General features: G+C 43.7%; 2 protein-coding genes and 1 long non-coding RNA gene across 7 annotated transcripts in view; 1 reads left to right on the top strand and 2 right to left on the bottom strand.

Annotated features, from left to right (window-relative positions):
* sin3b (SIN3 transcription regulator family member B) overlaps window positions 1-5,034 on the bottom strand; it is a 57,139-nt gene extending 52,105 nt beyond the window's left edge. For 2 of the 5 annotated variants that reach the window (XM_063032683.1, XM_063032687.1), the window contains exon 1: window positions 4,971-5,034. The gene's annotated coding sequence lies outside the window, so the exon portion shown is untranslated. Of the gene's footprint in view, window positions 1-893; window positions 4,369-4,945 lie in introns of those variants that run through there. The other 3 variants (XM_063032684.1, XM_063032686.1, XM_063032685.1) reach the window with 3 other exon arrangements.
* Window positions 5,035-5,148: 114 nt separating this feature from the next.
* LOC134337580 (uncharacterized) lies at window positions 5,149-19,684 on the top strand. Its single transcript, XR_010016026.1, has 3 exons — window positions 5,149-5,316; window positions 10,048-10,177; window positions 18,619-19,684. It is a non-coding gene; the product is annotated as an uncharacterized LOC134337580 (long non-coding RNA).
* LOC134337579 (ubiquitin-conjugating enzyme E2 R2-like) lies at window positions 12,696-22,602 on the bottom strand. Its single transcript, XM_063032721.1, has 5 exons — window positions 22,154-22,602; window positions 19,710-19,796; window positions 18,425-18,522; window positions 18,156-18,290; window positions 12,696-15,922 (listed from the first exon to the last, which is right to left on the bottom strand). Exons 1-5 carry the CDS (start codon window positions 22,328-22,330, stop codon window positions 15,706-15,708), a joined length of 714 nt encoding a protein of 237 aa, XP_062888791.1. The 5' UTR covers window positions 22,331-22,602; the 3' UTR covers window positions 12,696-15,705.
* Window positions 22,603-26,724: the final 4,122 nt, after the last annotated feature.

Raw genomic sequence — 26,724 nt, 5'->3', positions numbered from 1 at the left:
CATAGGATAATTTACAGAGGAAGCATTCAGTCCCTCTACAGCTCAGCACACCTGCTTTTACTCTATCTTTTGATAAATTGACATTACAAAATTCTATCAATAGTGTAAGGAGTGTTCTGGTGCTCAGCAGGTTAGACAGCATCACGGAAAGATGATGACTTTACATTGGAAAGGTTAGATATAAACTGGGTCAACATTCAGACAACAGAGTTGAAGAGAGAACACGAAGCAAGGAGAGGAAGAGGAAAGCAGGAATGACTATACAGCAACAGACTTAATCCGACCAGTCGTCCATCCCAACATATCAGTACTTAACTCCATGGCCTCATCAGTACTGCAACCAAATATTAAAGTAACATACTTGCACTTCTAAACAAAAGAGCCATCTCCACCTATACTGCCATCAGTATACAGGCATATATACTGATTCAACCCTGTTAAATATTGCACAGTAGAGATGATAAATGCATCTGCACCTCCTGCATTTTGATTTCCAGAAAGAGCTTTTAATCAAGGACAGTGTCTTAAATTGTAGCTTATTTTTAATTCACACTCAAGGTTAGCTTTTATTGAAAACCTGCTCTGTAGATGAACACCTCATTATTGGCCCAGAGTCTCACCCACTTTGCACTTCATCTGGATTTGGACAAGTCGGATTTCTAAGACTGGAGATCCACACAAAGAGGAAGAATTTCCCACGTACAATACAGAGTCGGCACGAAATCCCAACACCGTTTTCCAGCCTCAGATGCTCCCACTTACAGCCATGGGCAGCCCAATGTTTGAGAGACATTGCTCTTGTGGTAGCCAAGGATTTTTACGTAATCTAAGATTCCACATTTACAAGCACTTCCAAGATTAGTGTGAAGACTTGTAGGAAACTAAAATTATACCTAGAGTCCATCGATTTACAGACCGTTCTGCTTAACACTGGGCCATTACTGTAATAATGGCTGAAGTATCCATGTATCCAAGTATCCAAGATGTGCCACAGCAATTTCCCAACATTTCTTAGACAGTAGCTCTCCAAACCATTCCATGATCAAAGTCAAAACCCTTGGTTTTTGAAGGCAAGTGCTCTGTAGAACAGCCACACCACACCGGTTCCAATGACTCAATTACAGAAATGCTGGGACAGCCCAGCCAGTTAAGCAGCATCAGTGGAAAGAAAACTCAGTTAATGTTTTGGGTTGAAGATCCTTCATCAGAGCTAAGAAAAGGTGAATGCAATTTGGTCCAAATAGAACACTGTGACTCGAGCGACTCAAACCAACTCACTAACACCCCCTTTAAATAATTAGGGTGGCCAATCAATGGCAATTCTGTGAGAAATACAATATGGTTTCAAAAAGTAAAGGTCACGTTTGGCCAATCTCATGGAAGTCTTCCATGAGGGGGAACTTCTTTACTCAGAGAGTGGTAACTGTGTGGAACGAGCTTCTAGCAGAAGTGGTTGAGGCAGGTTCGATGTTGTCATTTAAAGTTAAATTGGACAGATATATGGACAGGAAAGGAATGGAGGGTTATGGGCTGAGTGCAGGTCGGTGGGACTAGGTGAGAGTAAGAGTTCGGCATGGACTAGAAGGGCCGAGATGACCTGTTTTCGTGCTGTAATTGTTATATGGTTATATGGAAAGACCTTTGATCATATAAAATACAATAGTTAATGTCCAGAGTCAGAGGACAGGTAGCAGAATGGCTTCTAAAGACAAAAATAAACAATATTTAGGGTGATGAAAGAAAGAGAAACAAAAGGTGGAAAACAACAGTAGTTCGCAGAATGATTTATAAAACTCACTAGTCTTAGAAGTCATGAATATGATTTTAAAATTTGAACATGTCTCCATATTGAGAATTATAGTTAGTTTAAACGACGACTGCGGCTAAATATAGATAAACGTCAAAAGAGGTTTCTGCAAGACGGCACATTCTGTTAAGAAATGCTCCCTGTCTGCTCTAGATGGAGCCTAACCAAGACACTGAATCATAATTTCCTTTTGTATTCCAGAGATTAAGTAGCTCAGAGCAGATAATCTTGCAGTGGGGAGCATCTTTCTATCCTGCAGCCTGCCTATCGGTTGTGACCGGAGGACCACGCAATAAATTTCCCCAATGACTTCTTGAAACAGGTGATACACTCTCCCATCCTTAAGATCCACCCAACCTTTTGTCCTGTTGCAGCCCAGTCCCTTATCACTCTCTCTTTAACTGCAAATCAGCATGGATAACCATGTTTGTGTGTCTCTTCATAGCTACTTTCCAAAGGTGTCTTGTTTAATTGCATACTGACCTTCCACACTGGTCCATCCAAATGTCACCACCTCATACTTCCCCACAATGAGTTCATGCAGACAACCAAAAATACCGACAAATTAAACTCAAATTCACTCCACAATCATGAACTATTTGTGAAGCAACCTTTCCATAAAAAATACATTTACGACATTTGTTTTACAGTTTGCCTCTGTATTTGGTGTCTGTGACAGCGTGAGGTTTCTACCAGTACGAGTGTAAACTGACTGCGGATTATAAGCAGCATCACACCTAAAACCATTTACGTGCTCGAGTTTTGCAAATTTATTTAAGCAATTTGGAGATTCATTTCACCCAGATCAGACTAAGGAACTAAACCACCAAGTCTCATCAGGTGCAAATGTGCTGCCTCGGGAAGCCTCTTCAAATCCTGTTCCCTCTCACAGCCGAAGGTAATTTGTTTTTAAAACTCTGCATATCGAACATATTTAACTTATTAAGAAACAAATGAATTTACACAAATTGAACTAATGAAATGTATGGCATTATTTTTCTATGACATTAGGTGATTGTAAATGAGAAGAAATTGTCACTATTAGTACAAACACTATTGGTGATCAACTCAAACAGGTATTTATATATACGATACTCAGGTATCGATAGCAGAGTAGAGATATGTCTCGCGTAATAGAGGTGTGAGGCCTCCTTCCCCCTGCTAGCTTGCAGGTCATCCTTGGGCAAGGTGTCGTACCTGTTTAGCAACCTCACCCCCCACCCAATCAAGGTCACATGACACCATGGACCGGGTGGTGGGTGGCCATATGAGCAGCTGGCAAGTTCTGGTTATGTGACCACTGACATCAGGCAGACAATCTCTGCAGAGCATTGATAATGGCTGGGGTCACCCAATTTGTAAAGACACTGCCCAGAAGGAGCAATGGCAAACTACGTCTGTAGAAAACCTTGCCAAAAACAACCATGGTCATGGAAAGACCATGATTGTCTACGTAATACGACACTTCACAAAACAAATGAACTTGGGTATATTAATAAAACTGCAGCATTACTAATCTTAAATACATTAAGGAATACGACAGCTAATTTATAAACAAATTTTGTCCAACTGTACCAGAAACTGTTACCCAACCAGTACAATTTCTTAAATAAATGGGCTTAGATCAGTGCAGATGACACAGTGAGTGATGAGAAATTCCTACGTTAGGGAAGGTAAGAACACAAGCCTTTATCCACTTAAAGCTGCAGCAATAAAGTCACAAGACAGATAGCAGAAAGAGAAAGCATAAATAAAATCTGTCATTATTGCTTTGATTAATTCCAAGACCAAGGCGTCCAAAATATTCAATGTTCCCCACTCAGCCTCCCACTAAAACTGCTAATACCTAAAATAACATCCTAAACTTATTCTTTCATTTCTGAGAGGAAAGCAACTCTGTACTAGGTTCAAGAGCAAGTCACCACCAAGCAGAATATCTAAAATAGAATCTTCAAGATCAGACTGGCTCCAAACAATTTATTATAGTCAACAGCAGGACTATGGATTGAATGAAATGACATCCTGCCATACAATATACCAGGTCTCATTCAGATACTACCATTCATTTCATTCTCAGCAATTGGTTGGTGTGGACATTAAAATCAGATCTAACACACAGGATATTCATAATCAAGCTGTAAGAAGTTCTTTTAACTCAGTTCAGTAACTGTGAAACTTTAAATAGGAAACAAGAACTCAACCCCACTAATTCCACTACAGCTTTACTGACCGGATAATCATCGATTTATCATTGCTGTAAAATCAATGATCAGTTGAATAAAGGACAGCAATTCACATCGCATGATGTTCTTGCTTCAGTCAGCATGTGCTTAACAGAATAGGATTCTCAGAAGCAAAAATTTCATTAACAGATTCAATTAAGAAAACGAGTATATCATGAATTCTAGGCAGAACCCAGATGTTTAACCACAAGGAAAAGGGCACTGCAGAGAAGAAAAGGCTGAAGTTATGTTGAGGAGGAGAAAGAGCTAAGGAGGAAGAGAAAACAGGGACAACAGGATCAAGAGATGAGAGGTGTGGGCCGAAGGGATGGAAGTGGGAAGGAGATGCGGGGAGCCAACAGGGTCGCGGGGAGGAGACCAGGGATGTTCAGGCACGAGGTTGAGGGAGAGACGGGGTGGGGGCGACGACAGGGCTGGGGGATGGGAATGGGGGGAGAGTTGTGGTTCGATGGGGACGGGGGGGGCGGAGAGGCGAAGGAGTTGACGGGATGCGGGGGGGGAAGAGAGGCCGGAGCCCGACGTGATAAGAGTGGGAGAAGAGACGGAGGTCGACAGGATGGGGATGAGGGGAGTGCGAACGGACAGAGGATGGGCCGACGGCATGGTGGTGGTGTTGTTGGGGGGGGGGTTGATGAGGAAAGCCGACGGGATGGGGGTGGGGAAGAGACGAGGCTCCTCGGAGTGGGGGAAGAGGCGGGAATTGACCCGATGGATTTCGGGGGAGAAGGGGGCGAGAAGGCGGGGAGACTGCGGCTGTCGGGTTTGACGGTGAATGGAGGGAGACGGGTGGGAAGCGGGAGCAGAGGGGGCGGTGCTAGTTTCCCGCGCCCAGCGAGGCCTGAAGTTCATGCTGAACTCCCACCCTTGCCGCCTATTCAGTCACCCCCCTACCCACCCCGGGCCGAAGGTCCCACTCTCACCCGCCGCTCCGGCCCGGGACCCGCGCTCCGTCTCTCGGTTCCGGCTCCTCAGCCCCGGCGGCGCCCCGCTTCCGGTACAACAATCTAACCATTCCGCGAGCTCGGCCTCCCACCAGCCAATCGCAAGGCAGGACCGGCCAGTACCTCCCAGATATGGTTCGGATGGTGGCTCCGGTCACCGCCGACGGTTCCAGTCAGCGGCTGGCAGGAGGCCTTGCCTGGGAGGACGGGAGAAGTCGTTCAGACCGAGTCAACCGAGCCGACTCGGCTTGCTGCCGCATCCCGGATCCCGCATCAAATTTAACATAAATTATCTATACAAACCCTGAGCCTCTCGTACTACTCAGTAAGGTCACGTTTAATCTTTATTGCAAAACACGTACCATCCAACCCCTAATACTTTGAATTACTCTAAGGTAGAGAAGTTGAAAGATTCACAATCTCCTGAGTAAAGAGGTTTCTCGTCATTTCAGTTTCACGCGGACGTTCCCGGTTGGAGAGTTTAGTTTTTTTAACACACCGGAAAAAAAATGATGCATCAGTGTATTCGGAGTATCGTAAGCAGCATCCAAGTGTTGTGCAATGGATCCACAGGCAAGATCCCTACATTTCTTATTGAATGTCCTCACCCTGTACTTCTAACCAGATGCAAAAGTACATTTATCCCACCCGCACCACGCCAGCTTCCGGGAGTGATCGCTGGTCTTATTTTTCAGTACTCCTACCATTTATTGTATCTCACGCTCATGAATTGCCGTTTGATTCCTTTCACAATCAATCTAAATTAAAGGAAAGTTCACCTCAGCCAATTTTATCTACCGGCGTGTCTTTGGAGCATTTTTATTGCACAGGCGCGTTGATCCAATTAAGCATCAACGGTATGGAGGATTGTAACAGCTGAAAGAATGGCGTTTTTCATTTGAAGATAGTGACCCTGAAATCTGAATATACTGTTATAATTGATATCAATGTAATGATACAGCGTATGTAAATGATTGTTTTATTGCCAAAGATTATGTATTCTTCCTAAAGAGAATTCTAGAGAGGAATTACAGGCAGGTGGTCACACCGGGGCCACGGGAGGCAGACAAGTGGGTCACGGTTAGGAGGGGGAGGGGGAAGGGGAAGTGTCAGTGTCAGGTACTAGAGAGTACCCCAGTGGTTGTGACCTTGACAATAAGTACTCCTGTTCGAGTACTGTTGGGGGAGGGGGTGGACAGTTTACCTGGAGGAAGCAACAGTGGCCGTGCCTCCGGCCCTGTAGCTCAGAAGGGTAGGGAAAGGAAGAGAAGGGCAGTAATAATAGGGGACTCGATAGTTAGGGGGTCAGGTAGGCGATTCTGTGGACGCAGTCAGGAGACCCGGATGGTAGTTTGCCTCCCTGGTGCCAGGGTCCGGGATGTTTCTGATCGCGTCTAAGATACAGTATCCTGAAGTGGGAGGGAGAGGAGCCAGAGGTCGTGGTACCAATGACATAGGTAGGAAAAGGAAAGAGGTCCTGAAAGAAAAATATAGGGAGTTAGGAAGGGAGTTGAGAAGAAGGACTGCAAAGGTAGTAATCTCGAGATTACTGCCTGTACCACGCGACAGTGAGAGTAGGAACGCAATGAGGTGGAGGATAAATGCGTGGCTAAGGGATTGGAGCAGGGGGAAGGGATTCAAGTTTTTGGATCATTGGGACCTCTTTTGGCGCAGGTGTGACCTGTACAAAAAGGACGGGTTGCACTTGAATCTTCGGAGAACCAATATCCTGGCGGGGAGATTTGCGAAGGCTGCTGAGGAGACTTTAAACCGGAATGGTTGGGGGGTGGGAATCAAATTGAAGAGACTAGGAGAGAGGGGGTTAGTTCACAAATAGAGAAAGCTAGGAGACAGTGTGTGAGGGAGGATAGGCAGGGGACAGAGATCAGGAGCACTCAGACCGAAGATGTAGGGGAGAAGGAAGAAAAAGATCTTTGCAAACAAAGTTGTTTGCTCCATTAAGGATAAACAGAGAGTAAGAGGGAGAGTTTCTTAAATGCATCTATTTTAATGCTAGGAGCATTGTAAAAAAGGTGGGTGAGCTTAGATCATGGATTGATACCTGGAAATATGATGTTGTAGCTATTAGTGAAACATGGTTGCAGGAGGGGTGTGATTGGCAACTAAATATTCCTAGATTTCGTTGCTTCAGGTGTGATAGAATTGGAGGGGCAAGAGGGGGAGGTGTTGCATTTGCTTGTCAGAGAAAATATAACAGCAGTGCTCTGGCAGGATCGATTAGTGGACTCGTCCAGGGAGCTATTTGGGTGGAATTGAGGAATGGGAAAGGTGCAGTGATGCTTATAGGGGTGTATTATAGACCACCTAATGGGGAGTGAGAATTGGAGGAGCAAATTTGTAAGGAGATAGCAGATATTTGTAGTAAGCACAAGGTTGTGATTGTGGGAGATTTTAATTTTCCACACATTGACTGGGAAGCCCATTCTGTAAAAGGGCTGGATGGTTTGGAGTTTGTAAAATGTGTGCAAGATAGTTTTTTGCAGTAATACATAGAGTTACCAACTAGAGAAGGGGCAGTGTTAGATCTCCTGTTAGGGAATGAGATTGGGCAGGTGACGGAGGTATGTGTTGGGGAGCACTTCGGGTCCAGTGATCACGATATGATTAATTTCAATATAATTATGGAGAAGGATAGAACTGGACCCAGGGTTGAGATTTTTGATTGGAGAAAGGCCAACTTTGAGGAGATGCAAAAGAATTTAGGAGTGGATTGGAACAATTTGTTTTAAGGGAAGGATGCAATAGAGAAATGGAGGTCATTTAAAGGTGAAATTTTGAGGGTACAGGATCTTTATGTTCCTGTTAGGTTGAAAAGAAAGGTTAAAAGTTTGAGAGAGCCATGGTTTTCAAGGGATATTGGAAACTTGGTTCGGAAAAAGAGAAGAATCTACAATAAATATAGGCAGCTTGGAGTAAATGAGGTGCTCGAGGAATATAAAGAATGTAAAAAGAATCTTAAGAAAGAAATTAGAAAAGCTAAAAGAAGATATGAGGCTGCTTTGGCAAGTAAGGTGAAAATAAATCCAAGGGGTTTCTATAGTTATATTAATAGCAAAAGAATAGTGAGGGATAAAATTGGTCCCTTAGAGAATCAGAGTGGATGGCTATGTGCAGAGCCAAAAGAGATGGGGGAAGATTTTGAATAATTTCTTTTCTTCGGTATTCACTAAGGATAAGGATATTGAATTGTGTAAGGTAAAAGAAACAAGAAGGGTAGTTATAGAAAGTATGATGATTAAGGAAGAGGAAGTACTGGCGCTTTTAAGGAATATAAAAGTAGATAAGTCTATGGGTCCTGACAAGATATTCCCTAGGACTTTGAGGGAAGTTAGTGTGGAAATAGCAGGGGCTCCTACAGAAATATTTCAAATGTCATTAGAAACAGGGATGGTGCTGGAGGATTGGCGTATTGCTCATGTTGTTCCATTGTTTAAAAAGGGTTCTAAGAGTAAACCTAGCAATTACTGGCCTGTGAGTTTGAATCAGTGATGGGTAAATTGATGGAAAGTATTGTTAGAGATGGTATATATAATTATATGGATAGACAGGGTCTGATTAGGAACCGTCAACATGGATTTGTGCGTGGAAGGTCATGTTTGACAAATCTTATTAAATTCTTTGTTGAGGTTACTAGGAAAGTTGACGAGGGTAAAGTGGCAGACATTATCTATATGGACTTCAGTAAGGCCTTTGACAAGGTTCCACACAGAAAGTTAGTTAGGAAGGTTCAATCGTTAGGCATTAATATCGAAGTAGTAAAATGGATTCAGCAGTGGCTGGATGGGAGACGCCAGAGGGTAGTGGTGGATAACTGTGAGTCAGATTGGAGGACAGTGTCTAGTGGTGTGCCTCAGGGATCTGTACTGTGTCCAATGTTGTTTGTCATATATATTAATGATCTGGATGATGGGGTGGTAAATTGGATGAGTAAGTATGCAGATGTGGATAATGAAGTAGGTTTTCAAAGCTTGCAGAGAGATTTACACCACTTAGAAGAGCGGGCTGAAAGATGGCAAATTAAGTTTAAAGCTGATAAATGTGAGGTGTTATATTGTGGTAGGACTAATCAAAATAGGACATACATGGTAAATGGTAGGGCATTGAAGAATGCAGTAGAACAGAGGGATCCAGGAATAATGGTGCATAGTTCCCTGAAGGTGGAATCTCATGTGGATAGGATGGTGAAGAAAGCTTTTGGTATGCTGGTCTTTATAGATCAGAGCATTGAGTAATAGGAGTTGGGATGTAATGTTGAAATTGTATAAGGCATTGGTGAGGCCAAATTTGGAGTATTGTATACAGTTCTGGTCACTGAATTATAGGAAAAATGTCAATAAAATGGAGAGAGTACAGAGGAGGTTTACTAAAATGTTGCCTGGTTTTCATTTCCTAAGTTACAGAGAAAGGTTGAATAAGTTAGGTCTTTATTCTTTGGAGCATAGAAGGTTGAGGGGGGACTTGATAGAGGTGTTTAAAATTATGAGGGGGATTGATAGAGTTGACATGGATAGGCTTTTTCCATTGAGAATGGGGGAGATTCAAACAAGAGAACATGAGTTGAGAGTTAAGGGGCAAAAGTTTAGGAATAACATGAGGGGGAACTTCTTTACTCAGAGAGTGGTAGCTGTGTGGAACAAGCTTCCAGCAGAAGTGGTTGAGACAGGTTTGATGTTGTCATTTAAATTGGATAGATATACGGACAGGAAAGGAATGGAGGGTTATGGGCTGAGTGCAGGTCGGTGGGACTAGGTGGAAGTAAGAGTTTGGCATGGACAAGAAGGGCCGAGATGGCCTGTTTCCGTGCTGTAATTGTTATATGGTTAAAAAGATTACTCAGTTTTAGATTATTTAAGTACAAGTATAGCCTTTAATTAATTCTGAATCAATAGCCCAGACAATATTAGGGAATCAGCCAAGATTCTTGTTCTGGATAGCTATCTTAAAAGTTATCTAATTTTTAGCTGTTACAGGCATCATTGCCCATCCAAAGGTTCATTTATTATCAAAGTACAACTCTGAAATTCATCTTTTCCAGGTAGCCGTGAAATGCAGCAACTGTTCAGAAGATATTGATGAGGCACCTTGTTGACCTACTGCAGTCTCATGCTACTGGAGAGAGTTGCAGTATTATCTAAGGAAGAGCCCGTAACTTATTTCCACATAAGGTAGGTGTGTAACTTAGAAGGGAACATACAAGTATCCACTGTCCCTATTGTCATTGCAATGGGGGTGGGGGGAGATAGGTTTAGGAACTGCTGTTGGGATGGGTTATGTAAATAACTGCAGCCTATTTTGTAGATGGTAGACACTGATCTCTCACCCATTGGTAGTACATTCAAACAAGCAGATAGACAAGAGTTCCAACATGCTCCTCCAACCTCAAGGAGAGGAGCCCAAGGCCTGGCAGGTCAGAATGGAAACGGGAAGTCAAATTGAAATGAGCAGTCTCTGGGAAATCTTGTGTTGTGGTGGACCAAACGAAGGTGCTCGATGGAACAGCACCCCAATCTCCGGCAGGTCTCGCCAATGTACAGGAGGCTTCACTGGGAACACCGAAGGCAGCAGACGACCAACAGACTTACAGATGAAGTGTTGCCTCAGCTGGAAGGACTCATTGGGTTTCTGAATGGTCGTGAGGGAGGTGAATTCTTGGAATCTAAACATTTGTAAGAGAACACTCTTGGAATTATAATACCAGGTCAATTTCCCTCCTCTCCCAAAACCTTCCAAATTATTACTACTCAAAACTTTCTGAAAGGGCTCTTTGTCACCAACTCGTCAGGTAGCATTTCCTATATTATAATTACTCTGGTGTATTAAAACATTTATCATGATGTACCTTTTGGCAAAGTATCCCTTGGGCACTCTGTTAATGGCTTCCTCTTGTGCCAAGATGAGGCCACCCTCAGGGTGGAAGAGCAACACCTTATATTCTGTCTGGGTAGCCTCCAATCTGATGGCATGAATATTGATTTCTCCTGCCGGTAAACAAATGTCACCTCCCTCCCCTCTATTTCCCACTGGCTTTTTACCTCTTCCCATCTGTCTATCACTTTGCACTGGGTCCCTTCTTCCTCCTCTTTCTCCTATGGTCCACTCCTCTCTATCAGTTTCCTTCTTTTCCAGCCCTTGACATTTCCCACCCACCTGGCTCATCTATCACCTTCCACCTAGCCTCCTTCCCCTGGCAACCCCCCCCCCAGTCACTTTTTAAATCCAGCAACCACCCCCCCTGCTTCTGTTCTGAAGAAGGGTTTGAGCTAAAAAAAAAAAACCATTCACTTCCATAGATGCTGCCCGACCTGCTGAGTTCTTCCAGCATTTTGCGAAAGTTGCTTTGGATTTCCAGCATCTGCAGACTTTTTTTTTTGTTTATAATGGTAATGGTTTGTACCTTCTCAAAACCTGTCATGATCTAGAACCCCTCACCAAAATTCCTCTCAAACTTCTTTGTTCCAAGGGGAACACCAGCCTCTGCAAACTTTGCTCCAAATCCATCATCCATCAAGAATTTGGCACAGTGATTTAGCTGTGATTCACAAGTCTCCTACACAGGTTCATATGTCAGCAAAAGTAAGGAGACTGAAATCCAGAATACTGAGAGGGTCAATATTCTTAAAGTATTGTTGACTATGGGAAGAAAGCCTATTCTGATAACCATGTCTGTAAATTATGAATGTTATCTCTGCATCCCATCCCCCAAACCCCAAATCAAAGGTGTAGTGAACACTACTGAGCACATTCCCACTGGCCAGTTTGAGAAATCTGTCAAGTCGCAGCTGCACTAACACCAGGTGCCAGGGGAGAAAACTGTCCTTGAATAGCACCCCATGAGATAGGTGGGCAGACACAGAACAGCAAAATTAAAAGGAGACCTGCTGCATTTGGGAGGGGTATGGGGGCAGGGAGAAGAAAGTGGCTCCAAGCTCTCTGACAAAGGTGCCAATGTCCAAGGTGAAGCCGCTCGAGTCAATCTGCCAAAGCTGTTGATTTTCTCTCTCTATCCCCCAAATTTCAGCTTCAGCCAGATCATCTATTATTAATCGTAGATGCAACACACCAACAAGTCCTTCTGTCCCAACAAGCCCATGCCACCCAATTACACTGGCATGACCAATGAACCTACTAACCTGTATGTTTTTGGAATGTGGCAGGAAACCGGAGCACACGGAGGAAACGGGGGAACGTACCAACAGACTGGTGGCAGGTGTAATAGTATTACACGTCATTGTGCAGAAACCAGCAGAGTGGAACTCTCACCATCACAATGCAACAAGCTGTCATCCATTTCAGCTTCCTGTCTCAACCCTTAGGGAAGGCACACATCTTTCCCATGGATTTCAGATAAGACCCGATAGCATATCAAAGCTCACTTTAACCTCACAGAGCTACATACATGATCCCACAATGCTGTTGACAATACTCCGAGGCTAATATTTATCCCTCAACCTACATAAAAGCACTTTGGTAAAGGGGGATGAATGTCCTCTTGCCGTCAGGGAAAATCATGCCATCTCTTCATATCTCAGCCCCATCAAACATGCCAATAGGTTGAATGAAACAATGGCTTTCTGCAGAAAAAAATTCAAAGCTTTCAATCATGTATGTGGTGGGATTACAACACACAAAAAAAAAACACTTTGAAGGGCTATCAGATATCATTGGGAAATTAAAGTCACCATACAAATACAAGTTATTTTTATTAAAACTCCAAACTTCTAAAGTTACTCATTATTCTTAGATTTTCCAACTCAGAATAAGAGAAACTATCAGTTCCCCTTTATACCCTCACATTTTTTTCCCCAAGCTTCTAAACTCTAGTTAATCCAACTCAATTCTTGTACAGAATCATTTTATAATTAAGAGTCCAAATAACATCCCAATAAATTCATGGTGTGCAAGTTCCAGGGTCAGAAAATCATTTAGGTGAGCCATCTGAAACTACTGACTGCAGTCTGAGCAGAACTGTAGCTGCAGCATAACCTCTAACCTCTTGGTACTTCAGCCCTTTAAATTCATTCTTTTAGTTTTCTCTTCCTGCATATATGATATTTGAATACATTACTGCAAATTTTCATTCTTTTTTGTATCTTCTATAAATTAATGCTAACACTGTTTTTGAGTCCTTGGAAGGAAAAATTAGCCTCCAGTGTTTGCCCAACTCTTGGCGAGGCTGTGCTGGTGAAAAATGCAGTAGAAATGTATCAATTCCCTCTCAGTAACTGAAGTTGGGTTATAACCACGACCCTCAACTGGTATCAGAATGGGGGGCAGACTCCAACCAGTACCATTTTCAAACTGGACAGAGGTTGGAAACAGCTTCATAGTGACACAAACACTCACCGGTGTCCTGAAAAGTTCTTTATTAGTTTTAGAAACAAAGAAATAAAAAGACTTAAAAACCAAATTCTGGATCACTTGTGGCTCCTGCCAGTGAACACAGACGAAGCAACTGCGGCCCACGCTCTTGGTAACAGGAGTTCTGTTGGCTCCTGAGACTCCGCAGGTTAAGTGCAGGGAGTGCGTGCACACGCACACCATCAGTAGCACTGGCATCCGCTAGCAAAGCGGAGACCACACAGTCAGCCCCCACCTGGTGCAGTTGCCATGACTGGAGGGTACAATCAGGATAATCACTGACAGCGAGGGCTCACTGAGTGTGGCAGGTGACCAGTGAACGACAACCACCTCCAAACTCCAAGTGAAAACAACCGCTGGCCGCCCAACTGTGTGCAGGGTGACATACGGGGTACAGCAAGTACCACCGACACTCCACCGTCATGTCGTCTCCTTGCCACGGCGGTCCACACTTAGCAGCCTACTGACCAGCAGGGGTAATGGTGCTGGACACCCTACTGAGAATTGCAGAGTTTGGATGTGGAACGTGCAGACAAGAGGCCTACACTCCAGCTATTCCAGATTAAGACTAAAAGCCTCTCCACTCAGCATGGAGTCAACCGTACTTCCCTCTCTGCCAGCGCACTGCCCACCTCTGACATCCAGCAGCATTTCGGGGGACTCAGCAACCTCATCTTCAAGAGCAGAGTCTGGGCCCATAGCCCCACTGGGCAAGGCCTTGAACCATAATTAGAAATTCATTTGGGTACAAATGCCATCTTCCTCAGGGCACAGCTGGTACACCATGTTTCTGGCCATGCTGTGCACAAACACAAGTGTTATCCATGCCTTGAGGGGAGAATCACATCTCATGCTTGCAAGTTCCATCATTAAGTCTTCAATTCTCATGCTCACATTAGAAATTCCCTTACTTCCCACCCAACCTCCAAGCCCCAAAGTTGATGCACCAGTCTCTAACAGGAGAGCTAACGCATCTGTACAAATGCATAATATTTAATTAACCATCCAGGAGTAATGATGAGCTGGGAGAATCATTTGTACTGCGTGTTAAGGCATAAAAGAACCCCACCCCACCCAAAAAGTGTCTCACTGCTTACTAGTCGAGGAAGAACCACGAGACAATAGAGCAGAGACATTTTCATCTCTTTTCTCCCTTGCTGTCATACTTTAGAGAATTTCACCACAGGCTGAACAGCAAGAATAGAAATTTAATGGCACAGGAGGTAGACAGGTGGCCCACATCCTGTAGACCAAAGAAAGAGCTGCTCACCCCAGTCTATCTCTAGGTCTGTAGCCCTGCAGGTCCAGATCTTGTTCAAGTACAGTTTGAGTGTGATGTTAGGTGGGGAAAGGGGGCGCATAAATTGATTCAAGTCAATTTCAAACAGTTTCTCCAAAGGTAAATTGCAAAAGAAAACTTAAATGTAAACGATTTCACATCCAAGACCCGCGATGGAAAGGCATCCTTACACCAGCAACCTGTGAGGTGGGGAGAGCACCCACATGCCCAAGCTTTCAAATGACCAGAGCAATGGGTCTGAGTGGGGAGGGCAGAGACCAAATGGAACCAGAAGGCAAGGGCAGAATAAGCTAATGAGGGTGAATTTTAACAATTCTCTCAGACCCATCTCTGATGAATGAATATGCCAAATAAGGGGGGAAAAAAATGGAAAAGATGCCCCTCCCCACCCCATCTCCTGCTCACTCCTCAGGAGAGGCTGTCAGAGGTAAACAAGCGTACCCAGGCACCAGGAAACTCCAAACAACCCAGCTGGGCTGCCGGCTCGACAGTGTTATGGACGTGTCAAAGTCGGAGGACCAGGATATACAGTGGAGCTTCATACCCCACCAGTACTGGGGCCATTTCCACTCTGTCCCCATCCCTTCAACGTACATGGGAAAGAAAGGGTTTGGCTATTAGCTAGAAAGTATCACCAGAGACAATCTTTATCAGCATATTACATGGAGCAATGCCATAACCACCCCATAAATGTTTCACCATCAGATTTTCAAAAAAAAAAAAGACACAACTTCAGAAACAAAGACAGGAATACAGCACCCGCCCCCACACACATCCCCCTCCCAGCCACAGGCTCACAGCAGGAAAAGTTTGTTCTGGAAGAGCAGCGTTGTTGCGACTCAGAGCCCAAATACATTTACTGGGGGAGGGTCGGGCGAGTGTCGCAGCATGGGTGTCAGGATTGGGTTCAGTCCCAGAGTCAGGGCAGCCACTGGCCCTGGGAGAAGGGTTGGGGGGAGGTGGGTGGGGAGGGGGCAGAAAGGAGGAAGAGGGTTGGGGGTCAGGGGTCGGCTGGTCGCCCCCTCCCGCTGTTGGTCACGATTCCTCATTTCCTGAGTCGTCGTCATCGTCAAAGAAATCACCATCCCCATCTTCCTCGTCATCCATGTCATCGTCATACAGATCATCGTACAGCAAGTCCGAGCTGTTGTCGTGTGGCGGAGCTTTCGTCTTGACGCAATACTCTGCCAGGGTGGTGGGCACCTTCACACCATCCTTGTCTGCCTCTGCCTTGGTGGCCAAGACCTGTTTCCTGAGAAAGATTAAAAAAAACATTTTGTCCATGTCATCCATTTTCCCATTCAAATCCATGATAGATCAGTACAGGATTTACAGATTAAGCTCGATAACAGGGAAAACCTTCTCTCACCATTACACTGAATCCCTTTGCTGCTCTCTCCCCATGTCTTTACCCAGTTACCTGATAAATGTGTATTTGTCTCAAGCACCAAGGCAGCGAGCTCAACATACAGCCCACTTACACAGAGAGATTCTTTGATTCAGAGTGATGTCTGGGTCTCCGTCTCTGAATCTGCTCCGGTTAGCCTGGCCTACTCAGCAATCCCTATTGATTAAACAATCACAGGACACCAACCGCAAGATCAGTGCAGTGCTCTTGCTTGGCACCAGCTCATGCACACCACCCCATTTCATCACCAGCCAGAGAGCTACACATTTCTGAATAGAACACAGACCATTTGAACTATCGCCAACAGTGTCAGCACTCCACAGAGTCCTGTTATCCACTAAATACTGAAAGTTTACTTTCCCCAAGTGCCAATCCAATTTTTTTTGGGAATCAACGACCATCTCCAGTACCCACACAAGTAACAAGGTGCAGGTAATTATCTCTCATGAAATAGAAAGTTCTCCCTCAGCATAACATCTCTGCTCTACTTAAAGCCCAAGATACCTTGTCATTGTCAAAGATCTGTGCACATTAAATCAAAGGTTCCTCTGACTTGTACACTGAGGTGATTAAATCTGTTACACAATTACACCGTTAAATCTGTACTGGCACTCTCCAAACTTCTGCACCAACTTTTCCATGTTAAATTTCATCTGCAATTCATTTCCATAAGAGTATGTAGACACATACATGCACATATACATATAATTGATACCAACCCACCTCCTTCGCAGCTTCTTTTCTGGTTCTTTCCTAAAATCCCCCCCCCCAACCCTCCAATACACACTACAGGCCACTGTTAGGTCATTTGGTCTGTGGCTATTCAGAATATTCTTACAAACCTTCCTCTATCAGAATGATATTCGTCACTTTCTAATCGTCTCGTACCCCTGTGCGTACGTAGGTAAGATGTAAGAATATGCCTTTTCACTCCTACTCCCCTCAGCAACCTGGGATGTACAACATCAACACCAGGTAAATCATTCTATCTACCACTCAATACCTAATTATTTGGAAAAAAATTGTCAAAAATACTTGGAGTCTGCTAACTGCTCATTTAGTCTCATTCTCTCTTCGTCAATAATATTTTAATCTTCAGTTCTCGAATCTGATATTTGCATCATAGGCATTCACACCCATCCTGGCTGAATTTCCTCTTGTCCCATGAAGATTAGCCCACGGCCACCTCAAGTTTATAACTGTTCCCTGTTGTTTTTTTTTAAATCCCATATTAAGTCTAATTTCACAATACCATAGTTACTTTTACCCAAGCATTCACTCGCAAGACAGTTGAGTCACTTCATCCCTGACCACCAAATTCAACAACCTCGGACTTAATGTCAGCAAGACTAAAGATTTGATTGTAGACTCTATAAAGATAAGGCGAGGGAACACACAACAGTTCTCAGAGGGATCAGAAGAGGAGAAGAGTGAGCAATTTCAATTTTCCTGGGTGTGAACATCTCTGAGGATCTATCCTGGGACCCAACGTATCTCGATGCAATTACAAAGAAGGCTATATTTGATTATGAGCTTGGGAAGATTTGATATGTCAACAGACACAAATTTCTCCAGATGTACATGGAGAGTGGGGAGGGTGCACAGGATCGAAAGAGAGCTGCAGGAAGCTGTGAACTCAGTCAGCTCTATCATAGGCACTAGCCATTGAATCCAGTACATCTTCAGGAACCAAATCATTAAAGACCTTAATGATGACCTCCAACACCCAGGACATGTCCTCTTCTCAATGCTGCCATCAGGAAGGAGGTACAGGAGTCTGAAGGTACACGCTCAACAATTCAGGAGCAGTTTCTTCCTCTCTGCCACCTGATTTCTGAATGGACTTGGAACCCACGGACATGACTGCAGTACTTATTTTAACTATATGCACTGTAATTCACAGTTTTAATGTACTACACTGTACTGCTGTTGCAAAGCAAATTTCACGACATAAGCCAGTGATATTAAACCTGATTCCTTTTAAACTGTAACCAAGATTCTGGTGAAGGAAGCTCTCTCCAGAATAATTCCACCAATTCTTTTTCTTCCCCGTCTGATACTTAAACTATGCACTCACCTAATAATCTCTGCGTATTCTCTATCCTTTCCTTTGCTGTCTCGCCATTTCCGGAACATCACTGAAGCATCCACATTAGCAGGAGAAAAGGTGTTTGGCTCATTCAAAAGGGAGATGACACTGAGGAGAATTGTTCTGCATTGGGAAACCAGGAACACAGTTACAAACAAGCAGAGACATGGACACCTTTTAGGCATATAATTACAGAAAATAGAGACAATAATCACCACAGCTCGAAAATAACCTCTATGCTCCCCGGAAGTCTGTACCTGACATTCTGCGTGGGATTCCATCTCTCAGAGGGCAGTTCTCCGCTTTGGGGGTCATCGACAGGTGGATGCAGAATCGAAATGCACACATCGCCATTCTGCAGGATAATGGGGAGTGAAATTAACCCCTCAAATACTTCAAAGCAATTTATTATAGATGCACATTTACTATCTTGCGATTCATTTTCTTGCAGGCCGAGAAATCAATGAAAAACTGCGCACAAAGACGGAAACAACCAAGGTGCACGATGAGTAAATAAACACTGACAATATAAGTTTATACATTCCATAAGTTGTGCAATCAATTCAGAGTTGAGGTGAGTCAAGTTATCTATTGAGGTGAGTCAAGTTATCTACGCTGCTTCAGGAGCCTGATGAAGAATAATAATAACTGACGTTGATTCAAACCCAACCATAATGGATGCCTCCTTTCAGCCCAAGCATCATTTGATGTAATACCAAACCCAATTCTCACAAAGCAAGTGTCACTGCCATTCAAAACTCTACCATACCAGTTAAACCTCTGCATTTAATCATTACACCCCAAGGATCAAAGCACACAAACCACACCCCCAGGAGGGTCATGTGAACACATCCTCCTAACCTGAAAAAAAATGCAAGTTTGGACCCCAGGGCATATATAGGGACCTTGGAATACACATCAAAATATTCAGCACAGGTACACAAGCTGGTTAAGATGGCAAAGTGCTACTTGCTCTAATAGATTATAAGAGCAGGAAGGTTATGGTACAACTATGTGAATCCTAGTTAAGCCACAGCCTGAATGCTGTGTTCGTATTGTTGGAGGGGTGCAGAAGAAATTCAACAGGAATCTGAAAGGCAGCATTTCAGCTACAAAAAACAAAAGGAAGGTTTCCTTTGAAGCAGAGATGACTGAAGGGCGACCTGAACCAGGAATGCAAAATTCAGAAGGATAGCAAGAAACTCTTTCCCTTAATATAGACGTCCATGACCAGAAGTCATTATCTGAAGGTGAGAGGTAGAAGTTTAGATCTGAATATACTCCCCAACGGAGGGCAAGAGACAGACACACTGTCGTTTTAAAAAGCATTTAAATAAGCACTTAAAAGGACAGGATTATGAGTCAAACATTTAAAATGCCATTTTCGTAGATAGGAATTTGACGGCTAGCAGAAATAGTGAACCAAAGGGTATTTTCTCTGCTGCATGCCTACGAGTTTGTCAAGTTCTCATTTCCGAGGTCCACCTGCTTCATACCAACGATTTGTGCGTGCACCCTTTCACCTCCCCTACCCCATCTTACCTCGTAGATATTTGGATGCCACATCTTGGTAAGGAAACGGAACGATGGTGGAGAGTAGGGGTAATCCATGGGGAACATCAGCTGAGCCTGGCAGGGAGCAAGCAAGCTGTTAAGGGGCTGAGAGCAGAAACCTCATATTCAGCCCTGAACCACGTTAATCACTTTGACCACCCCCAGAGAACCCTTACCCGAATCGGTCACATGTATTGCCGTGGTTCATGTGCAATGACTCAGCTGGAGAATATTGAAGATCACCACACAAAATGGCAGGAGTGCATCACTATAGTATGGGCAGCAATGAGGGAAACACGGTTACAGAAGCTAAGAGGATGAGCTGTCCAACTTGAAAGCAGCAAGAGCGCTCCAGACTAACTCCACTTGCTGGTGAGCTGATCAAAACTACACACTGTTAGAGCAACCTTTGGGCGGTTAGCACATGTAGCAAATAACTAACTTCAGCCACTAGCCTTCAGACTCAAATATGAACTGTGGATCGAGCCTAAAATGCAACTCTGAGCAATGGGCTCCTGTGAACCAAGTTAAATTGGAAGAACAGACAATGCTGATTTAAATCCGGTACTTTTGTGTAATTTGATGTCTGTAACATAGGTGCAAACAGGGAGGTGTGCTGGCTGGAAGATCCAGGTGTTTTAAACGTTTACATGTAGTTCAAAAGAAGGATTGTAAATATGGAATTGACCTTTGATTTTTAGCATACAAAGTATCATATAGTGTTGGGCCAGGCAGACCCCTTGCTCCAAAGGCTGTCAGCTCCTTTGTGATATTTTGTCGAATTCAGAGACATATACCAGTACTCTCTGGTGACTTTGTTCACACAGCACATTGATGCTCGTGTGAATTACTACAGGCAGGCTGGCTAAACCCAGGGTGTGCAATGCACCGTAGAACTTCTAAGTTTTCCAGTGCCAGCCGCTTAAAGCTTAATTCAGAGGGGCAATTTACATACCTACTTTGAAAATATTCACTCACTCCCTCTACTTCCAGCCACAAGGACTTAAATCTACAGGACTACAGTAACCATGACACACTGTTCTTTGTTCCCACCTTCACCTGTCTGAAGACAATTGCTGACCTGAACACTGCAAGTACTCCTCACAGACTCCACACGTGGCAGTGCATCAACTCCCTGAAGCTCACAGGCCCAATCTTCCATTTTCCACTGTGCAACTGTGATAACTGGCACCAATTTATCGACCGTATCACCACATCCTACCCTTGATACAAGCACAATGGAGATACATTTAAGATAACTCCCTTTTGTAAATGGCACACTGCCATTTACTAACCTCAGTTTCTGAATGTCACTCAGCAAGAGTAATGAAACAACCCTGCTTCTCCACAGGAGCGTTATCAATTAGAACATGATACCAAAGTATTCAATGAATTTAAAAAACCAGATCACATGCCAAAGACTTATCAATGTCAAAGACAAAGTCTTAAAAAGGGTTTAAATTGCCAGTGGGTAGCAACATTAAAATCAAGGACATTCAAAACCAGAATTTGGGCTGGGAAAGATTAGAAGCATTTAACAAAGAAAAAACCACAAAAACAGCAAGGCACTAGTATGTCAACAAGTGGTCACCCTGCCACTGCTGGCAACTCCAAATAGACTTAAGAAGCAATCCATTGACAGTCAACAGCTAAGCTGTGCAGCTAACCAACCTAAAGGCCATTTAACACAAAGGCACCAGTGCACAATTTGAGCATGTTTCTCGCCATCACACAGCTGGAATAATGGCCAGTGAGCGGCTCATACTTACTGTGTACTACAAACTAAGAATCAGGGAACTGCTCCCCAGACCAGTACTCCAAAATTAAAGTGACCGAATTGTATTCACATCGTGTTTCATAATATTTATACTCTCAATTATCTGTCCTCTACCAGATCCACTCTCAGCTTCCAACACCTGCAGCCTCTTGTATCTACTTAAACCTCTTCTCCCATATGTATGGGACATTGAGAAAGATTACTCCTGAAGAGACTAAGCAAAAGCAGCCACAGAATCTACAGATCCCACGTCTCGCCACCCCATTGTCAATACGAACCCATCCTGGACCAAAACAATTCGAGAACCCCACCCCACACACTCCCACGTAAGGATCACGAGAGCCACAAGTCTGCTGTTCATGGGGGTGGGGAAGGAGAAAGAGGGGACATTCTTAACTTCATTTCGAGGGCGGCAAGGGGCAATGTTTCGACCCAATTACCTTGTACAACATCCGTTGGGATGAAATCAGAACTAAACTACCGGAACAGTCTCCCAGACCTGTTCCATCGCCGACTGGGACAAAGGAGCTTTCCGCCCCTGGGTTTTTCCCCTTTCTCCACACCACTCCAACCCCCATTCCACCCCAACACCGACTCCCGGTAGTTCGTGCACTTCCCCCAAGCTGGGCCCATCATGTTGTGTCTGCAGCCTTACCTTGAAGTAGCCACCCTCATAATGCGTGTTGGGCGGCCCGAAGATTGCCACCTCCCAATTATACAGGTCAGATTCGTCGACCAGGGTAATGCGGAAACCCTCGACTGGCTCCTCCTGCAGGCTCTTCAGCTCCAACATCAGCGCCTTCTGGGAGCTGCTGGTCTGCTGGTGAGCCATGACCGCCCGGGGCCCGGGTCCCGGCACCGCCGGGGAGGAGGTAAACGCGAGGCCGGAACCAGGCACTGAGAGCGTCGGTATGGGGAGCCGCTCGGCACCGCTACAGAGTTGCTGAGAGGCCGTAGAACAGGCCCTTCAGCCCCGACGTTGAGTGGCTGCAGGCCGAATTTGAGGCCCTTTGAGCCCCGCTGTGGAGTAGCGCTGAGGCCGCTGTCCGGCCGCTGCCTGGGTACAATGCCCCGTGACCTGCGGCAGCCAATCGGCACGCAGCAACGAAGTAGCAAATCATAATATGTCCAATCAGAGATTACCACTACACAGAGCCAATCACCACGCAGAATAACAACTGTATCAAATCAGAAGGGCCATGTACCCTATCAGATTGCGGAGGGCAAAGTGACCAATCATAGAGCCATTAGTGCCCTAGCGAATCAAATAGCGGCAGGCTCTATGGAAACCAATAACTATCAGCAACGAGTGAACATGCCTGAAAGCGCGTGATTTATTCTGGGACATGTAGTTTTCTTTAAACGGTGAGCAATGTAAATAATAATTACTAAAAGGTGCTTGAAATCTGAAATGAAGATTTGGTCTACTCAATTTAGGCAGTACAATTGAGTAGAGGAACAGAATAAATGTTTTGGATCAATAATCTTTTGTCAGAACTGTAGGAAATAAGCCGAGGTCACTCAACCAATTTGACTGTACTGGTTCTTTGAAAGAACCCTACAATTAGTTCGACTTCTGTACTATTTCCTCATTAATCTTGCTAAACTTTAGTTGTAAAGTAGAAATTGTTAAAGGTCAATCCATTAACTTTAATCCCTTTCCACAAATGCTGAATAATCTGCTGAGTATTTCCAGTATCTTCTGTTTTGTTTCAGATTTACAACATCCGTAGTTTATTTACCAATTTGCTTTTAAAATCCAGTAAAGACAGATAATAGATTAACAGATCTACATAAGGATCTTATTGACTGGAATCGGATAGAGGGATTGAAAAGGTGGAGCTGTGATTCTAGATGAAATATCTTGGGCAGAAGCTGCAGCCCACTCTAGGCCTTTGGAAGTCAGGGTCATGGTAAAATTTAGGGGGAAAAAAGACATTTGGAATTGTGTTATAGGCTGGAATTTAATTGGCAAATGTTTGAGGAATTCATATATCGAATAATGGATACACAGGAGTCTAATCAGAAACGAGAAAATGTGCAGATGCTGGAAATCCAAGCAACACACACAAAATGCTGGAGGAACTCAGCAGGCCAGGCAGTATCTCTGGAAAAGAGTACAGTCAACATTTCAGGCTGAGACCCTTCATCAGGACTTACAGAGGGGTTCCACGTTATCATCTCATCCAGAGATAGACATCCAGTTAGTTACCAGCTGGAAGCTAATCAAATGGGTTTTATAAAGAATAACAATACCCAGAAGTGAATTTCTGTCTTAAATTAAGGGAGGGAGGAGATTATATTACAGAATATTCAAGAGCTAGTATTGGCAGAAATTATAATCAATGGGTTTTAATCCATTAGAGCCACTGCCACACAGTGCCAGAGTCCCAGGTTCAAACCTAACTTGGGATAGGTACTGTCTATGTAATTTGTATATTTTCTCTCTAACTGTTCCTCCCACATTCCAAGAAAGACATGCAGGTTAATAGGTTAATTGGTCACTGCAAACTACTCCTCGTGTGCAGCTGAGTGTCAGAATCTGGGGATTTGATAGGAATGTAGAAATAGTGTAAATCGGTGGTTGATGTGGGCTGAAGGGTCTATCTTGTGCTGTTTCTCCCTCTAAGAGAGGTCAGAACTATAAAAATCCAGAAACAAAAACAGGCACTCAGATTCATCATCATGTGTTGTCTCATTTGATGTGGGCAATCATGGTCATCCATCTGTCTACCAAGCGAGGGATTGTTGTCTGGGAGAAGACCCCCGTCTTGCTGTTGCTCTATCCATGACCATGATTGTTCTTGGCAAATGCTCAGAATTAGATCAGAGTAAAATCTAAATATTTGATTTGGTTAAAGGGTTCAGGGGTGGGGATAACTGAGAGTATATTGTAGACTGGAAATTAACAAAAGGATCTGAATTAATTTACACAATAGCGAATGTCTAGGAGTCAGTTATAGTATGAAGTGTACATGACAACTCAAGAAGGGGAGAAGTTTGAGAAATACATTTTATATGCAGAATAAATAAAATACCAGGGAAGAAGTAATAGGTTGGAATCTCAAAGGAGGAACATGTCAAGGGACTTTACAGTCATCATAATTTCAATCATATTCAAAAAAGAGAAGATCTGACTGTAGTATCTAGAGAGATTTTCCTGCTGCCTACCACAGAGAAAGCCAGTCCAGTGTTGTTCCAACACTGCAGAATGGATTCTATTCAGGCAGAACTGCAATGAACATAATCTTTACTGCACAACTGCTCCAAGTTAAGTGCTGTGAGTGGCCTTAACCACTACACATTGCCTTTTGTTTTGTCCTCACAAAAGCTTCTCACTGTTTCAATGAGTCTGTAAAACATCCTGCTCAACTATGACCGCCCTCAGAAATTACCGTAAGCTCCATCCTACATCTGCTAACCACAGTCTTAACCCACAAATCTATATAGACCCAATTTCAGTGCAAACTGATGTCAATAAGAACATGAGAAATGGGAACAGAAATAGGCCATCTGGCCTGCTGAGTCAACTCCGCCATTCAATAAGATGATGACATGCAGCTGTATGAATTCCTGCCACTGTTTCTCCCTGTGACCACGTGGGTTTTCTCCAGGTACTCTGTAATCCTCCCACATTCCAAAGATGTACGGTTAAGCTTAGTGAGTTCTGGCATGCTATGTTGGCGCCAGAGGCATGGCGACAAGCTGTCCAACACAATTGTTCCTGATTTTATTTGGTGCAAGTGATGCATTTCACTCTATGCTTCAATGTACATGTGACAAATAAAGATAATCTTTGCTCAGCTCCACCTACCTCTTTTTCCAATAATCCTTATTTATGCAAGGACCAAAGTAAAAGCAAGTCTAACTCATCACTACACTTTACCCAGCTTTCTTATCTTAATACCATACTTCAATTTCAAATTTGCTGCAAGAGTTGAGCTGAACTAGGGTACAAAATTAAAACGGCACGGCACTGCAGGGTCACAATCACACAAGCTTCCATGTTAGTGCACAGAAACTGATCGTTGATTTGTTCACCGAAGCCGTATATTAAATCCCTGTAAAACAACAGATTTCTACCAACTTGCCCCTGCTACACAATGCAACAATTCATTCAGCAATTCAACCCAAGGAATAAAAGACAATAAAAAGGCAATGCAATTAATAGACTGCTTCTCGTACCTCAAGAGCTTCATCTCAACATAGAATTAATTATAAGATTAACACACCTTTAGCCACCTGAACAAAAATATGTTGACTTCAAACCAAGAACAAAATTTGTGGCCTACAATGCAGCAGTGATCCTTGTCCTCCCTGTTGGCTTCTCTCCTCATACACACCTATTTCAGTCTTCACAGAGTTTGACGGATGATGTGCTTTCACCCCTTATTCTTGGATGGTAAATATGGAAAACGTCGGAGGTACGATTTCTGTCACAATTGGAACAGAATCCTGACTACCTACCGCAGGCATTCGAGAAATAGGACAAACCTTGTCTCCGCAAGGTCCTCCAAATGCCAGAATAGCCAACGTCAGCATCATCTTCCAGACGTCTCAAGCACTGCCTTCCAAATTACACTTAATTGGCTTTGTTGGGTAAGCCAAGTTGCTGGGACACATGCTACTCCGACAAGAAATTACACTGGACCAACAATATTTTTTCGTAAGTGTTGCTTCCTCAGGGTTTTTGTTTTGTTTATAGTAGACCACTTGAACTGAACACAAGTATACTTTCAGAGTATTTGTATCACGTAGGAATTTGGAGAAACAAGAAATTAACTTTTATTAAATATGCATTTATTTGCATCATGTTGCGGACGCTTTGCAATGGTTCAACTAAGCTAAAAATGTTTTGTTATTGATTTTTGTTTGTACTCAGCGTCTGAGGCTTCTTGCTCAAATGTCCAACAATATTCAGCCAGCACTAATGGATTCCAGTTTCTCTACAACTGCAATGTCCCGGTGAAACCTTTCACCATGCCCGTCACTGACAGCACCAGGATTTGCAGGGAAGAAGTTTAAATGGGAATGTAGAAAATGAACCTTTAGTGACATGTTGCACTTCATAGTTTTGTATTCTTGAAGCATGTTGTCAACCAGCTGCACATAGCTTGGTGCTCTGTAGTCGCCAAGACCTCAACCTTATCGTAGGATTTGGAGATTTGCATAACTCAATGATGCGGAGAGCTATGTTGGCTGGAGTCAGGGCTTTATGTTTTGACT

Source organism: Mobula hypostoma, chromosome 24, assembly GCF_963921235.1.
Source record: "Mobula hypostoma chromosome 24, sMobHyp1.1, whole genome shotgun sequence".
NCBI lineage: Eukaryota > Metazoa > Chordata > Chondrichthyes > Myliobatiformes > Myliobatidae > Mobula > Mobula hypostoma.
Note: the sequence above shows the minus strand (reverse complement) of the source record. Positions and strands in the feature narration are given on the sequence as shown.

What these genes read in the sequence shown, in the direction of transcription:
- LOC134337579 (XM_063032721.1), bottom strand. Translation starts at nt 22,330, where the DNA reads ATGGCTCACCAGCAGACCAGCAGCTCCCAGAAGGCGCTGATGTTGGAG. An exon ending in ATGAGGGTGGCTACTTCAAG is followed by an intron (nt 19,797 to 22,153) that starts GTAAGGCTGCAG and finishes GCTCCCTGCCAG; the next exon opens with GCTCAGCTGATGTTCCCCAT. An exon ending in GGCATCCAAATATCTACGAG is followed by an intron (nt 18,523 to 19,709) that starts GTAAGATGGGGT and finishes ATTATCCTGCAG; the next exon opens with AATGGCGATGTGTGCATTTC.